At 43.8% G+C, this 14,701-nt stretch overlaps 2 protein-coding genes across 7 annotated transcripts in view; one reads left to right on the forward strand and one right to left on the reverse strand.

Annotated features, from left to right (window-relative positions):
* Positions 1-13,064, forward strand: part of csf2rb (colony stimulating factor 2 receptor subunit beta) — a 30,283-nt gene extending 17,219 nt beyond the window's left edge. For 2 of the 5 annotated variants that reach the window (XM_070542828.1, XM_070542830.1), the window contains 11 exons: positions 4,111-4,231; positions 4,334-4,509; positions 4,584-4,732; positions 4,816-5,165; positions 5,230-5,384; positions 7,675-7,811; positions 8,313-8,493; positions 8,615-8,711; positions 10,337-10,579; positions 10,700-10,847; positions 11,176-13,064. In XM_070542828.1, coding sequence (XP_070398929.1) covers positions 4,111-4,231; positions 4,334-4,509; positions 4,584-4,732; positions 4,816-5,165; positions 5,230-5,384; positions 7,675-7,811; positions 8,313-8,493; positions 8,615-8,711; positions 10,337-10,579; positions 10,700-10,847; positions 11,176-11,550 — 2,132 coding nt within the window. In that variant the 3' untranslated portion in view covers positions 11,551-13,064. The remainder of the gene's footprint in view (positions 1-4,110; positions 4,232-4,333; positions 4,510-4,583; positions 4,733-4,815; positions 5,166-5,229; positions 5,385-7,674; positions 7,812-8,312; positions 8,494-8,614; positions 8,712-10,336; positions 10,580-10,699; positions 10,848-11,175) is intronic. The other 3 variants (XM_015945431.3, XM_070542829.1, XM_054750692.2) reach the window with 3 other exon arrangements.
* pvalb6 (parvalbumin 6) overlaps positions 1-13,097 on the reverse strand; it is a 122,684-nt gene extending 109,587 nt beyond the window's left edge. Inside the window, exons 1-2 of one of the 2 annotated variants that reach the window (XM_070542835.1) lie at positions 12,594-13,097; positions 12,418-12,501 (exon numbers count right to left, since the gene is read on the reverse strand). The gene's annotated coding sequence lies outside the window, so the exon portion shown is untranslated. The remainder of the gene's footprint in view (positions 1-12,417; positions 12,502-12,593) is intronic. The other variant, XM_070542836.1, reaches the window with a different exon arrangement.
* Positions 13,098-14,701: the final 1,604 nt, after the last annotated feature.

A 14,701-nucleotide genomic window follows, 5' to 3' on the forward strand; every position in this document is an offset into this window, starting at 1 on the left:
AATTATAAATTCTTAAAAATCTACCAGGACTAACTCTGTGATGGATGAAAATGGATTTGGATGTTGTGTTGGTGCGTGTGTGTGTGTGTGTGTGTGTGGTTGGTTCAGACTCCTTAGGCTGACGTCATTGAATCTGGTCGTCTTTGTTATGACTAGATATCACGAGGCTTATAAAGTGATGACATGAGCTGCTATTTTGCCGTGTATGTACCCAGTGGGGGGGCCTCCCAGGTAGATCAGGAAATGCCAGGTCCAAGAACCTCGGATGTGTACTGGAGCTGTCGGAGCAGCGGTCGCAGCACGTCAAAGCCCGTCTGAAGGGTCGACCCCGGTACCAATCGGCAGCGTCAGCAGGTGCTCTTGTTTTGAAAGGATGTCGTCTGGTTTTTAAACGACGAAAATCTCCAACTTCACAGTTCTTAGTTTAAAGAAGAAAACACATCCGGCCAGGCTGTGCTTTTCTTTAGGATGACGGTGAATAGAACTGAAGTCAAAATGGAACTGAGCTTAAAATGGCGTTGCCTTGTTTTATATCTCTGAATTGTTGATAAGTTTTAGTAAAGTGGATTGGACACTTAAAGTCAACAAGCCAGATTCTCTTGCGGCAGCCGAAAGCTCTGATTGGTTGGAACAATGTGTCATGCGTTTCTATGGAGATGAGGATCAGTCTGTCTGTGCAATAGTCCTGTTTTCATTAAACACATAAATCATGACATATTTAATTCACAGATCATTCACTTGATCATTATTGATCAACATATGTTTTGCTTAATTTTTTTAATCACAAATAAAGTACTTTGATTAAGTAAAAGCGTTCTTCTTCTCCTTCGGACTCTTCTCCTGGAATGTAAACAGTCTGAGGAACACCCGACCTTGGCGTTTTCAACACGGGTGTTACTGTGTACAGGGGGCAGCTGTGTGGAGCTGAAAATAATGAACTTCATAACCTTACATAAGTAACATAAATATATTCCATTTTTCAGTAACAGAGTATTATATGCATATACATATATTAGTCACTACAGTTTTAGTAATATAGTTAAAGAGCAAGTCACCCCCTACAATTTATTTACTCCACTCCCACTTCATGTCTGAAAAATGCAAAAAAATGCTGTTGCTTGGCAGACCAAGAGGACAGAGCCGCTAACAAATACACACAAACAGGCTCACAACAGCATTGTGACATCATAATGTACCAGCTAATGTCATAGTGTACCTCTTAGCCAATAGCGATGGCAGGTTTAAATTGCAGAGATTTTACCCGATGACGGCACAACACTGACAGTTTTAGGCAGAATATTTAAATTTTAACTAAGATGCACTAAATTGCCAAACTATTGACTACACGTGACTACAGCACGATTAGACACTCATTTATATGGTTTATCAGCAAAAAAAAAAAAGGTTGATTTGGGGTTGACTTGCTCTTTAAATAGCAAATAGCAGGTAATTTTTTTTTTAATGCTGTCCAAAAGTTACTATTTGAAATGCTTGTTGTGGGTATTTTGTTAAGTAGTACATAACGGCCCCTTATTTCCAGTAGAAAGTGGCCTTTTTCAGCAAAGCTTCTAAAAATGCCTTTTTTTTTATCTTAACCTCTGACGTAACGACGGGGAGTTATAAGGTAGTCCTGCCTGAAGCTCAGTGTAGCGAGTAGGTAGTTTTTGGGTAGATGTTAAAACTGAAAATAATTATTTCATCTTTTAGTTTGTTTTAAAACACAGAAAGGTTTTATTTACCTGCAACGTTTCGTTTGCGGCTGCAAACTTCGTCAGGCTGACGCTAATGGTGGCGTCACTTCCTACTCCGTTTCTCCGTGGGCAGCGGAGGGTGACAACGTCCTCTGCTGCCCGCTCTCCCCTCTCCGATGATGCAGTCCCATGCGCGATCCAACGTATAAACTCCATCGTCCCTGTTCATGGTCCCGCATCCACCTCTCCTTATCTCGATTGTTCTTTTATCCATCTTTTGTATTTCTGTTGTTCGGTGCTTATGATCCTTGTGTTGTCCCAGTCCATTATATGGTTTTCAGTGATCTGTCACGGCTGATTTTTTATTGGGCTTTCTGCTTCTTCTTTTGCAGTTCTTGTGTGTCTTCAACTTGTTTCTCTCTCACACTCATTTCTACGTTCTATTGTTCGTGTGTTGAGTTGGCGTCCAGTTTCTCCCATGTATGTTTTATGCAGAGTTTGCATGGGATTTCGTAAACGACTCCAAATTTAAGAGCGGACAGCAGAGGGCGACAACGTCCTCTGCTGTCTGCGGATAAACGGAGAAGGAAGTGACGCCACCATCAGCGTCATCCTGACGAAGTTTGCAGCCGCGAACGAAACGGTGCAGGTAAATAAAACCTTTCTGTGTTTTATAAAGAACTAAAAGATGGAAATGGAATTTCAACACAGCAAGAACACACCAAAGATGTTTAAAGAAAAATACGGACAACAAGGGACAAAGGACTTCCGCCGCTTGGAACGATTACACCAGAAACGCGCACGTCTTAGGAACCACCTTCGCTTCAATTTAAGATGCCGGGACGAAAACATCACACCCACAAGCCTACAGCTGAAAACACCGACCCGGACCAAGACAGCACAGAACATAATGGAAAGAGCACAGAGAGCACTGCTCAAGGAAAGGATAAGAAACGTCATAACCAAACAGAAGCAAGTAGAAGACGAAATGGAAAGAAGACACCTGGACTTAAAAAGGAATTACAAACTTGATAAACAAACGGAGGAACTAATAAAAGGACCATGGTGGAAAAACAGGAAAAAGAGTTCATATAACTAAAAGAAAGACACATAAAGAAGTTAAACAAACTCATCAACAAGAAAAAGAGGGAGGAAATACAAGATGACTGAACACAAAGCAAATGGGTGTGTAATATTTCACAATACGGACCAACAGAAGCAGAAGAAAGCACATTGAAAAATGGTTTAAACTTTGCAGTAACACCAAAGAAAATACCATATGATGAATTCATTGTATCACTGCTGTCATCTTGGCTAGTAGAAGCTAATGTTAGCATTAGCGACATAAATGAAAACTCCTTCCAGTTTGTGTTTTTTTTTGGGGGGGGAGGAGGGTAAAACATCAACGTTGCAGAACAGAGTCAGTGGCCGTGTTCGAGTTGAGCTGCGCCTCGCCTGGAAAACATATGAGAGCAGGTGGAAGCAGCAGGGGGAGGGGCTGAAAGCCGGCGTTAAGTCGGACACAATTTCCTGCATGTGTAGCTCGGGGGTGACGATGGCTGAAGATATCACGTTAGCGTTCACACTTGTTCAATTTTCTATTTTAATTCTGGTGCCTGTCAGCAGCTGAAACACATCCTCACGTGCTTGTGGATATCATATGTTGTATATGGAGACATGACTGTAATAATAAGTAAAGGTTATCATCTGTAGCTTCAGTGTGCTCATTGGAAATGTGACAAAATAACACAAATCACATTTCTCTTTATGGCCTATATTGTTGTCATCATCATCGTAACATTTACAGAATACATGTGACCATCTAACATTTCATGTTCTATCACCGGATGTTTGGATCAAAATATGAACCAATCAGATCTTAGATCAGGTGAGAGCCAGGCGTTTCCCGTCATCCCCTAGGTTTTGCAGCCGAGGGAGAGCAACTGCAGCGCCTTGCTCCAAAATCTGCGGCCGCCTTGATCTCACGAGTTTATCGATGCCTACGTATGCATGACGTCAGAGCAAGTCAGCGTCAAGTCGGACACAAATCTAACCGGCATGCACTGCTCGCCGATCGCCGCTGGTCTAATCTGTGCAGAACTGGCTCATCTCGAACACAGCCAGTGGTAGAGTTGTATTGCTGTTAGCCAATCAGAGGAGAGATGTCCGTATATCAGGAAATGAGACTCCAAATCCTGCTGTCAGCTCACCTCTCATCGGGCTCATTTCTACTTCCTGAAACCGGAGCGCCAGAACCTTAATTCCAACACAGATCGACTCACAGGGCGTTCATTTATACTGAAGACTGCTGCAAATGTGTTCAAAAATAGCTCAAACATATAAGAAAGATGGCTAGTGGGACTTTATACGTAAACCTTAACCAACAAAAGCCTGGAAAATGTAATCCCTCTCTGCTCAGCGTCTTCTTTGCTGAAATCCTTACGATGCTACAACGACTACAAGTCCCACGTGGAGTGTGACTGGGAGAAGCAGGAAAACTCAGCAGCTCTGCAGGTCTGGATCCAGACAGAATCCACCAGGTACAGCAGGCATTTGGGGGGAAGGATGCAGATAAAGACAATTAGAGATTGAGAAATTGTATAAAATGCTCTACTTGACAGCTCAGTGTCTTTATTTTCCAGAGGGATGTGTGTTCCCACCGATGCTTCACATTCAGTTGGAGATGGGAGAGCCCGCTGCAGATATGACACCCAACTGTTCGCTGTTGCCATCAGTCATACGGTCTTCTTCCTGGACAATGAGACGAAGAGCCTCTGCTCTTTCAATCAGAACAAGTTCCAGGATCTGGTTCTTCACCGTGAGTGAAAGTATCAGCTTAAGAGGCTGGTGAGGTCTGATGAAACAGATATTAATGCTGTTTCTGCTGCTCAGTGAGAGCTCGCCCACCTGTGAATCTGTCCCGGTCTGAGGAAGGTGGCGGAGGCTGGACGCTGCAGTGGTCCAGCCCGTATCCCCCCTCCTCCCTCGTGAACCTGACATACCAGCTGAGCTACAGGATGCAGACCCAGAACATCTGGACTGTAGGCTTCATTTCTACCAACGTTATAAAAAGAAGTTTCATGAGAAATGTTTGAAAACACGCCTCACTTTCCTCTGCCTGCAGACTGAGACCGTCACAAGCACCAGCGTGAAACTGGAAAGGCAAACGTTGCTTCCTGGCCACTTGTACGAAGCCAGGGTGAGAACCTGGGCCGGTTTGAGTCAGTGGAGCAAATGGAGTCCTGTGGTGACTTGGCTGACTAGAGAAGGTGAGTTAGGAAACGCGCAATGTTTGTGCTTTTTTAACTCATCCCATGCTTTTTCCTTTCCCTCGTCTGCAGACTTGGTTCGGGCTCCCTCTCTGGACTGTGTGCTGGACGGGCTAAATCTAGTGACATGCAGCTGGGAGGTGAGCCCAGAGCTGGATCACCTCATCACCTACCAGCTGACCTGTCGACAAAATCACACGGCACGGTAAGTTAAGCCGACAGCATCTTCAGTTTTGCATCCAGTCGCTGATGTGATCAGCTTCTTTCAGGCGTGAGAGATGCTGCAGGAACCTGACTGTGAGTGCTGAGCCCGGTGGGACAGCTGTTAGCTACAGCTGCTCGATGACTGTCGCAGACCCACGACATCTGCAGCTAAACCTCCAGCCAGCACGCAATGCCAAGATCTTTAAAGCCCACCAAAACAGTGAGTAGAGACAAAGCAAGGGAGGGGACAGAGCGAGAGGGGAGGGGGCCTCTGAGTCTAAATAGAGAGAGTACATCTGGTGAAAAAAAAAACATACGGGACGGCTGAGTGAACCACAGGAGGCTGCGCTGACAAACTGTGGTGTAATGAGTTCATCATGGCATATGATTAAGCAGCCCCCCCCTAGTGTCCAATGATGCTACTGCATTGAATGTGTTCCGTTTAAAAGTCTTCATCATAAGAGTTTAGTAAATGATGCTCTCTAGTTGCAGGTTTATCTCAGTTGGGTGTTGGTCATGCATAACTGGATCATTTACTGTTATTAATTTAGCATGTACCTATTTATCAAAAAATTGTTATAAATCATGTGTTATAACGTGATGGGTGTTTCATGATAGAAGTGGTTTTATAAGTCTAAAAGGTTTTGTGTGGATTTTAAATACTAGTTTTCTGAGTTTTAAATGTTGTTTTCATAGCTACTGGTTGATATCTTACCTGTTGTAGACGCCTCATTGGACAGCTTCTATTTAGGAAAAATCTTATAGGTTTTACCCTGTTGGGCAAAAAAGTTAAAAATCTATTTATAATTACAATAAAATATAATTATTATGGGTGGGACTCAATTAAAACTATAATTAAATTAATTAGAGGCTTTGTAATTAATTAATCTCAGTTAATCGCATATTAATCGTTCAAGAAAATTTGACCCAAAGCTATTTTTTTAAATAATAAATAATAAGGCAGAGAATTAAACAATAGATATGAACATTATTATTATTAAACTCAAGCTCTTTTAATTAATTAATAAACATAAACAGAAGGGAGGAGTCAAAGGCCCCACCTGACATATACAGTCATACACAGACACAGTCACACACTCCCTCCCTCATGCTCTTTTAATTTCTAAAAAAAATGCTTGTAAATTGTATTTCAGTTCAAAACAGGGGGGAAAAGTCGTGTTTCCACTGCTGGAGTTCCAGGACATGAAGGGAAATATTGACCAGGAGATACATGATCACTTGGTCCTCTCAGCTGTTGCATCTCCATACTAAACCAGCCCTTTTAGGACTTTTCTGAGACGTCAGCATGTTGCGAGCGCCCCAGCAATGAGTGATGTCATTGATTAGAGCCAAAAGCGTTCACAGACATTAATGACATTAAAAGCTTTATTGTGTCTAAGTAGTAATTTAATCCATTCAGAGGAAATGTGAAAAGTTGTGTTCAATGACCAGCAGAAGCCATGAGACCACAAAGCGCCATGAATTATGACGTGGGGGGGGGGTACTCCCACTGTATTTTTTTAGGAATGATCTGATCATGTGATCAGAAATCGAGCCGATCACGGGTTTTTGAAAGGATCAGAATTGGGAGACATTAATCGGATTTAACTTTTCATGACAACACGCACAACTTTTTAAATTCATCCCAGGGCTGCCAACTCTCACGCAAGGAGTGTTTGAACTGTGACAGCCGGTGTTTACACGCTTTCCGTCTCTAAAAAGAAACACGGGCCATAAGAATAAAGATAACCCATTATAGGCACTCCATTGGTTCCTTGAAATGATCTGGGAAAATGGTTATTTAGGGTCAGCCTGATGAAATAGACACAAACATGCAGCAAAGGTCTGGTGAAATTAGGCCTGGGTCTAGAAACCATTGTGAAAAGTGCGAGCCTCCATCTGTAGTTTGGGGTTTATGATCCCAAACCTTTTGTGGACAGTGTAAAGTCAATTTTAATGGATCTCAGTGGGGTGGCACCTTAGGTGGCCAATTATGGGCCATTCCCATCTGTACCGGGTCGGCCCGGGCCGGGTAGCCCCAGTCGGCCCCAGTCGGCCCCAGCCTGGCCCGGTTGATTCCACGCATCCTTGTCTTAAGCCCATGTGGGCTGATTCTACCCACCAATCAGAGGATTGCTCTAATGGAAGGTGTGAATTTGCTGTCAGCAGTGGGTGTGTTGGCCCTGGTCGGCCTGAGGCAGACCCCCCTCGAGAAGAGGGCTGAGAATGAGCCTTGGTTGGCCCGGAAAAATACCAGGCCACCCAGATATGTAAACAACCTACGCTACCCGGCCCGGGCCGACCCGGTACAGATGGGAATGGCCCATTAGATTCTAAGGGTGGCTTGTGCTACTCCAAGCCACCCTCTGGACACGCCCCTGGTCTGTTGTTTTATCGTCACCATTTACTTGACGTTTGGTGTCATCTACACATGGAAACAGCAGCTTCTGCTAAACCTTGTTGCTGACACAAAGATGGAAAATGTTTACGGCTAATCTGTTGCTGCACAGTTCAGCCCAACCCGCCGCAGCAGGTGACGGTGAAAGAGGAAGACAGCAACTGGACGGTGGAGTGGACTGAACCGGATAAACCAAACGAACCAGTGAAGTTGTGCTATCAGGTCGTGTATTACAGGATGGATGATCAGGTAAGAAAATGAGCGAGTTTTGTATTTTGTTCCTTGGTTTAGCTTTGGGATGTCCCGATACAGCGATACCGATATTGCAGCCGTCAGTGTTGACCGATACCGATATCAATCCGATACGATATCAGCACAAATCATACAGACTTTTACCTGCATTGTAGTGTGGAATGTATGAAAGGCTTGATCAGGTGATATTTCTCAATCAGAGAACAAGAGCCAGTAACACTAATTACGAATAAAATGACAGATTTTTTAAACCATAAGTTGCAAAAGTGCTAACCTTAACGGACTGCTTATTTCGAAGATTTTTGATGCCGTCCGATATAATCCGATACAGTGTTTCTGGGCCGATATCGAGTTACTTCCGATGTCGTTATCAGAACAAGACATCCCTAGCTGCAAGATTTCAGAATAATAAAGTTCTGATTTAAAAGTAAATGAAATGCTGACCCAACACAGGTTATTACAGGCACGGACGCTGATCTGTGTTCTTCTCGTCATCAGAGCTCTTTAACCTGGCTGAACATTTCAGCCATCACCAGGTCTGTCACCATCCTGGGATCGTCCCTCGTGCCTCTCCAGGACTATCAGGTCAAAGTGAGGTCACTAGTTGACCCAAAAAGCAACTCCTACAAAGGAATCCCTTCAAAATGGACGGAGCCAGTGAACTTCAGCCCAAGTGAAGGTGTTTACAGACCATCGCCATCGCCAGCGTGCACTGCACGCATGCGTGTGTGTGCTGTTTGGTTTTAGGCCACAACACAAAGTTATGCAGGTCAACGTAACTATATCCTGTTTCCTGACAGCTACCTCGTTGCTCTTTCATATCACCTACTTCTTCATTGGCGTGGTTGTGGCTGCAGTGTTCCTGACTGTATACTGCTTGGTTCCATCCTGTCAGAGGTACTCATTACATCAAACATCCTGATTCATGGTGACTCAAGTGCAACGTGCAAAAAGCTCCTTGTAGGTTTCTTCCACTTTTGCTCTTTGTCTCACATTACTGTTTTAGACAATCAAATAAACTTCAATACCAGACTAACAAAAGCGGGTAAATATAAAATCCAGTTTTCTAATCTAAAGGCCTGTTGAAGACCCAAAACATGCACATAATAGCTAAAAGCAACACATCAAGGCGTGTTCTGAGGAGATTAGAGAACAAAGGAACCCAGAACAGCAGCTAAAGCTCTGCAGGCATCGCTTGGTTAATGTAAAGGTCACGACTCAGCTTCTGGTGAAAGCTAGCTTCTCTGCTGACTTTAAGTTTTAAAATGCAGGATAGTGACAAAAACTGTAGGACACCTGGCATCCCTGTGTGTGTCCATCTGGTTTCAGAATAACTCCAACACATCGTATCAACAGACAAACATAGTGGCGGTGGTGTGATGGTCTGGGAATGCTTTGATTAGGTGGAGGAAATCCCTCTAAGGCACATGTCAGATACAAGGCCTGCAGACCATTTTTATGTGGCCCGTGAGATAAATATCAAAAATATATTAAAACTGACCCGCTGGCCAATTTTACCGCAAAGACTACAACTCCCATGATGCTTGCGCTTGAGACATTTTATCAACCTGAAAATAAGATGCTTGGATTGGATGAAATCCCACCTCCACCCATTTCATGATGTAACCCTTTGATCCCGGCACATCAAACAGCAGCTTTGGCGATACACACGGATATCAGCACACTATGGTAAAAGGCCTGTATTTGCAAAGCACCTTCTTAGGGTTCTACAACCCCCCAAGGCGCTTCACATCACAACTAGTCATTCACACATTCACACGCTGGTGAGGATGAGCTACGATGTAGTCACAGCTTCTCTGGGGTGCACTGACAGAGACGAGGCCTGCTGAACACAGGCGCCACCGGTCCCTCCGACCACCACCAGCAACTAAGGTGGGTTAAGTGTCTTGCCCAAAGACACAACAGCAGCATTCTCACCCACTCTGGTACTGGTGGAGGTTTAACTAGCAGTCTGTGAAAATCACATTCTGATTCGTTTCTGAGGGCTCCTGAAGATGAAATCCAGCCATCTGTGCAGATTAAGGTCTTCTACAGGAAGACTGGGCAGGGACCGTGTTCCTCTTGCAGACAAAAATCCATTTTTGGGTTCTAGGCATTATTTAAAGTTCAGATTAGATAAGAAAGAAATCACTTCTTCACAACTGTGGAGATAAATCACCCTCTCGTTGCTTGCTACTCAGAGAGGGCAGGGGTTAATGTTTACAGTCCAGGGGAGGAGCGTGCAGGTTTGGCATCACCTTAATGGAAAGGGGTAGAACGAACGACGCAGGCCTGTTCCATCTAGCCGTTTGTGATAGCCTGGCGGGCCAGCAGAGGATCTGTAGCTGAGACAGGAGGAAGCTAAAAACTGCTTTGAGGTGTTTTTTATATTAAAACCACTATTTAACATGGTCCAAAGCTCTAAAATGTGGATTTTAGAAGTTATAGGTCCTGTAAATGTGTCTTTTATTGTCTTTAATTAAAATGAAATGATCTCCCTGTTTATGCTGATGAATGGTCAGGAAACTGATGTTGTGGGTGGAATCAGTTCCTTCTCCGAGGAAAAGCAAGAGCCTGTCTGAGATCAAGGTGAGGCTGACTGACATGTTTGGAATGGTTCGTGACTTTAGAGTCTTTCATTTAACGATGCACTTCATTTTTTCATCATGCGTTGTTCTGATCCAGTCTGTCCCCTCCTCGACCCTGATGCATAACGAGAAGACGTCCATTTGCAAAGTGCGGCGCCTGGACAGCTTATCCACATGGTAACATGTCTCTTAGTGGCGACAGCAATAATTCAAAGCTGTCTCTTTTGATGCGATGAATGAAAGGCAACGCTGACATAGCTAATGAGGAAAGACGTGTTTCGCTGTCTCCCCCTGCAGCAGCTCAGAGGTTTTACTGTGGGAATCTCAGGTCACCCAAACAAAATGTGTGGGTCCCAATTCCCGATCCTGGGGCTGTGGAAACCTGACGCCCCTGGTGGGGAAGGTTAACTGTTCTGACACACTGTCGATGAGCTTCATCTGTCAGGTCAGCCACTCCCTGATGCTGTGTCCAAAGCACTAAAACGGCTTTTCCTGAATGAAATGTTCTGCATGTTTTAGGCTTTCGGCTTTAGCTGCAGAACAAATCTAGAACGAACAGAACATTCAGAGTTTAGCAGTCTTGTTTGGTGTAGAATAAAGCTGCAGCACATCATGTACGTACACCGACAGGGGTCTAGAGATGTGTTTAAGATTGTCTTTTATGACATATGTTCTGTGGCACAAATGTAAAAATTCACACATTTCATAGATTAAAAGGAATTTATAATCTGATGAATCAAAGTGAGTAATCATTGTCCCCGTCTCGATGGCAGGCGTCAGATTCTAGGTCCATGCTCAGGAACGCCCAACAAGAGGAAAAAGACTACGAACCTCCAACAGAGGAGGTCCCTCTGTCTCCCTTTCTGGGCTCGTCTCTTTATGGTAAAGATTACGTTTGCCTCCCAAGCCGTGTCATGTCCAGGTCCACACAGGAGCTCACAGCCCACAGCAAGTGTGGGGGTGCTGAGCAGAGCCAACGCCGCCCAGAAACCAAACCGAGGTCCGTTGGATTGGATGGCCCATGCACCCCGAGGGATCCCGCTACCGGGAGTCATCCGTCAGCTCACACATCAGGATCCTTCTGCTCCTGGCCTCAAGCGGGCGCCAGTCAGACGTCAGATTACTGCCACCTCCCTGCAGCTAAATGACCAGAGGCTCAGGAACGACTCAGAACTGAATAAACTTTATTTCAAGCTGCTTTAAGCTCATCAAGCAAAGCTTCTAAAGACTGTGGGTCAGTGTCTGATTGGCTGCTGGTGCCCCATTACAGCACTGGCACAAACACACAAGAGACACAAATTCATCCTTCTTCTCCCTGAATCTGAGGGAAATATCAGATGGTTCGTGGCCGTGCACATCCCAACATCCATTGGGTTACGTACATACAATGATTGTTTTTGCCTGTAAAAGTCCTGAATCAACCAATGTTGAGTCGAGGTTCTTTGGGTAGGTATCCAGTAAACCTGCCCTGATGTCTGAAATCATGATAGCTACCATGGTCTGGAGTTTAAGACAGTCCAAGTTAAACAAGATCTCGTTACATTCGGAGAACTTAAAACAAACGTGGAGCATCAGAGGACCAATTCATTGTTTTCTCACTGAAGACTTGTAGTGAAACCTGTTGTAAACTTGCCAGTTCCCACTCTGTTGTTTCGTTTATTTCATTCAATCAATCAAATAAAAGTTACATTAAAACAATTCATGTTCACAAATAATCATAAATGAAAAGGAGCAGAAAGAAACAAAATCTTACAATATCTGCCCCCTTTTCACATCAACATTAGCTGTTCAGCTCAAAGAATTTCGTTCATCTAACCCCCACCCCCACCCAAAACAAGTCAGTCAGCCTACTTAAGGTCTCATTACTTCATCACCATTTAGACTGTTTTATTTCGCTGTTGAGTCTATTTCATAAACAGACACCTTTAACTGAGATACATCTTTCCATTTTCGGAGTCTTGGTTTTTTTAAAAATATCAGTTCCTTTTAGATTGTGTGCTGGCTTGTTCACATACATGAGAGACACGAGCGTTCCTTTTACTGATGTTTAATGCGGTCTTGCATCTTCTTAACCTTTACACCACATGAACACCGTAGAACTAATGAAAAAGCATAAATCATGTACAAATTAACAAGTTAGCTGCCTTAAGTTTGCTAACATGCAGAGTTTATAAATAAAGAATAAACATACCACTTTGGCCTGCTAGAAGACAAACCGGTAGACTTGAAAACACTTTACCTTCTTCTCAAATGTTCTAATGGGCACAAATTGTCCGTGCAATAAAATCTCCGAAGCTTCGAGAGACAGGAAGTGACGTCACAGCACTCTTAAACACACCTTATTAAAATAAACCAATTCAAAATTACTCAAATATCAAAAATTATTAATTCTGTGCACCTGTTAATGCTACGAAATGTATTGAAAACATGGAAAATAATACTTTAAATAAACATGTTGACTAAACTTTCTAGGGCATTAACAAAATCACAGTGCCATCTTGTGGTGAAACTTTGAACAAAAAAGTTGCTTAAACTGCATTTACAGATTGTAATTACTTTCTCTTTTTCCAAATTTCTTTTGCATATTTATTAGTAGACTTTCTTTTTTGTGCTTTGTACATAAGTTTTAATAAATTATATTCTACTCGTTTGTCAAATTTCATTAGGTCTAGTTGTGAAAACATTGGATCAGTATGATCCCTGTATCCACTTCCACTAATAACTCTCACTGCTCTTTTCTGTAAAAGAAAAATTGAATGCATATATGTTTTGCAGGTACTTCCCCATACATCGGTTGTCTTTGCTGCCGTCATGTTCTGGGGCAAATGTCTAACCCAAGACATGCAGAATCAGGAGACGGACACAAATTGAAGGGAAAAAATAAATATTTTATTAAAACGAGGAACTAACGGCGCGCTGGAAGTCCAGCGGGTGAGGAAACAGGAAGCAGCATCTAGAGGGGAGAGTAGCAGAGGTGGGTACTGGGATTTGTCGTCCAATTGAGGGAAAACTGACGGAGGGACTTATGGTTTGGGAAGATCAGAAGAGCTAGGGAGGGGTGAGCTGGGGTAATAATCCAGGTGATGAAGAGAGAGCAGTTGAGATGGTGAGAGGGGATGTATCCGAGCCGGTGTGGGGTTGGAGAGGGAGCGAGGTGCGGTGAGAGCGGGTCGGTCAAGCAGGTGGATGGTGAACCAGGAAGCGAGCCGGTGAGAGATCCGTACAGAGTTGGGTGGAAGTCCTGAGGTGAAGCCAACTGAAGTGAGCGATCCAAACAAAATCCAAAAGTTAATCGAGGTTTACACAATTCACAAGAGTTCAAGATCTAGAGACGAGTTTTTCGAAGGGCTAGAGACTACCAGTCAGTAGTAATCTTCCGGCGTCGAGTCACGTCCACCATCCTCCTTATGAGCGGGCCCGCTGATAAGGAACAGCTGTCGCTCCCTCCCCTGAAACCAAACACTCAGAGATGGTGAGAATGAGAAGAGTACTCACCCCGGCTCATGACAGCTGCTAGACTGTTCCTGCAATACTCTAGTCCTAAAGTGCAATCTAGAACTAATATCTAGGTCTTCCAGATGTGTGAACTGTGGCTCTAATTTGAAGGAGCAATGTTTGTTAGAATAAAGCGTCTCAACTGCTTACCTGAAAGATGCTTCTTAGCGGTGTCAAACTTCACGCACAGTTCCTCAAATGTTATGAGGGTTCCATTTGAATAAAGATCCATTTGATCCTGTTTACTTCTCTATATTTTAAAGCCCCCATCTGAAGTGAATCGAGGATGATGGTGTTGTCCACAGATCCAAGGTGAGGGTGCCTTAATAACCCAGATGTTGTTGAGTCTTGCTCAGATGTGATGTCTCTGGACCATTGGCATCTTTTCTCATCAGCATCATCATCCATTTTAAACATGTGGTTCACTCAATTAGTGCATTTGCAGCGGACCCTGAGGGAAAAAGAGCACCGGTGCACCTGTTTCAGGAAGTGGAGGAATGCCACATCACACTTGAGCTTCAAACAGCAGGATATGAGGTCTGATTTCCTGATATTTGGATATTTTGCCTCTGATTGGATAACAGCAACAGGACTCTACCACTGGCACAATTTGCTTTGCAACTCTGATGTTTTACCTCCACAAATAACACAAGCCTGAAGGAGCTTTTGCAGTGTGGTGGAGTTGCTAATGCTAACAGTTAGCTTCTACTAGCCGAGACGTTCTTTGTTGTTTTCTGGATGCTAAACCAACAACAGCCTTCCCCGTCGCGAGAAAAGATGGGTGAGTCCGTGAAGATTAAGCGA

The sequence above is a fragment of the Nothobranchius furzeri genome, chromosome 12 (genome assembly GCF_043380555.1).
Source record: "Nothobranchius furzeri strain GRZ-AD chromosome 12, NfurGRZ-RIMD1, whole genome shotgun sequence".
In the NCBI taxonomy this organism is placed as follows: Eukaryota; Metazoa; Chordata; class Actinopteri; order Cyprinodontiformes; family Nothobranchiidae; genus Nothobranchius; species Nothobranchius furzeri.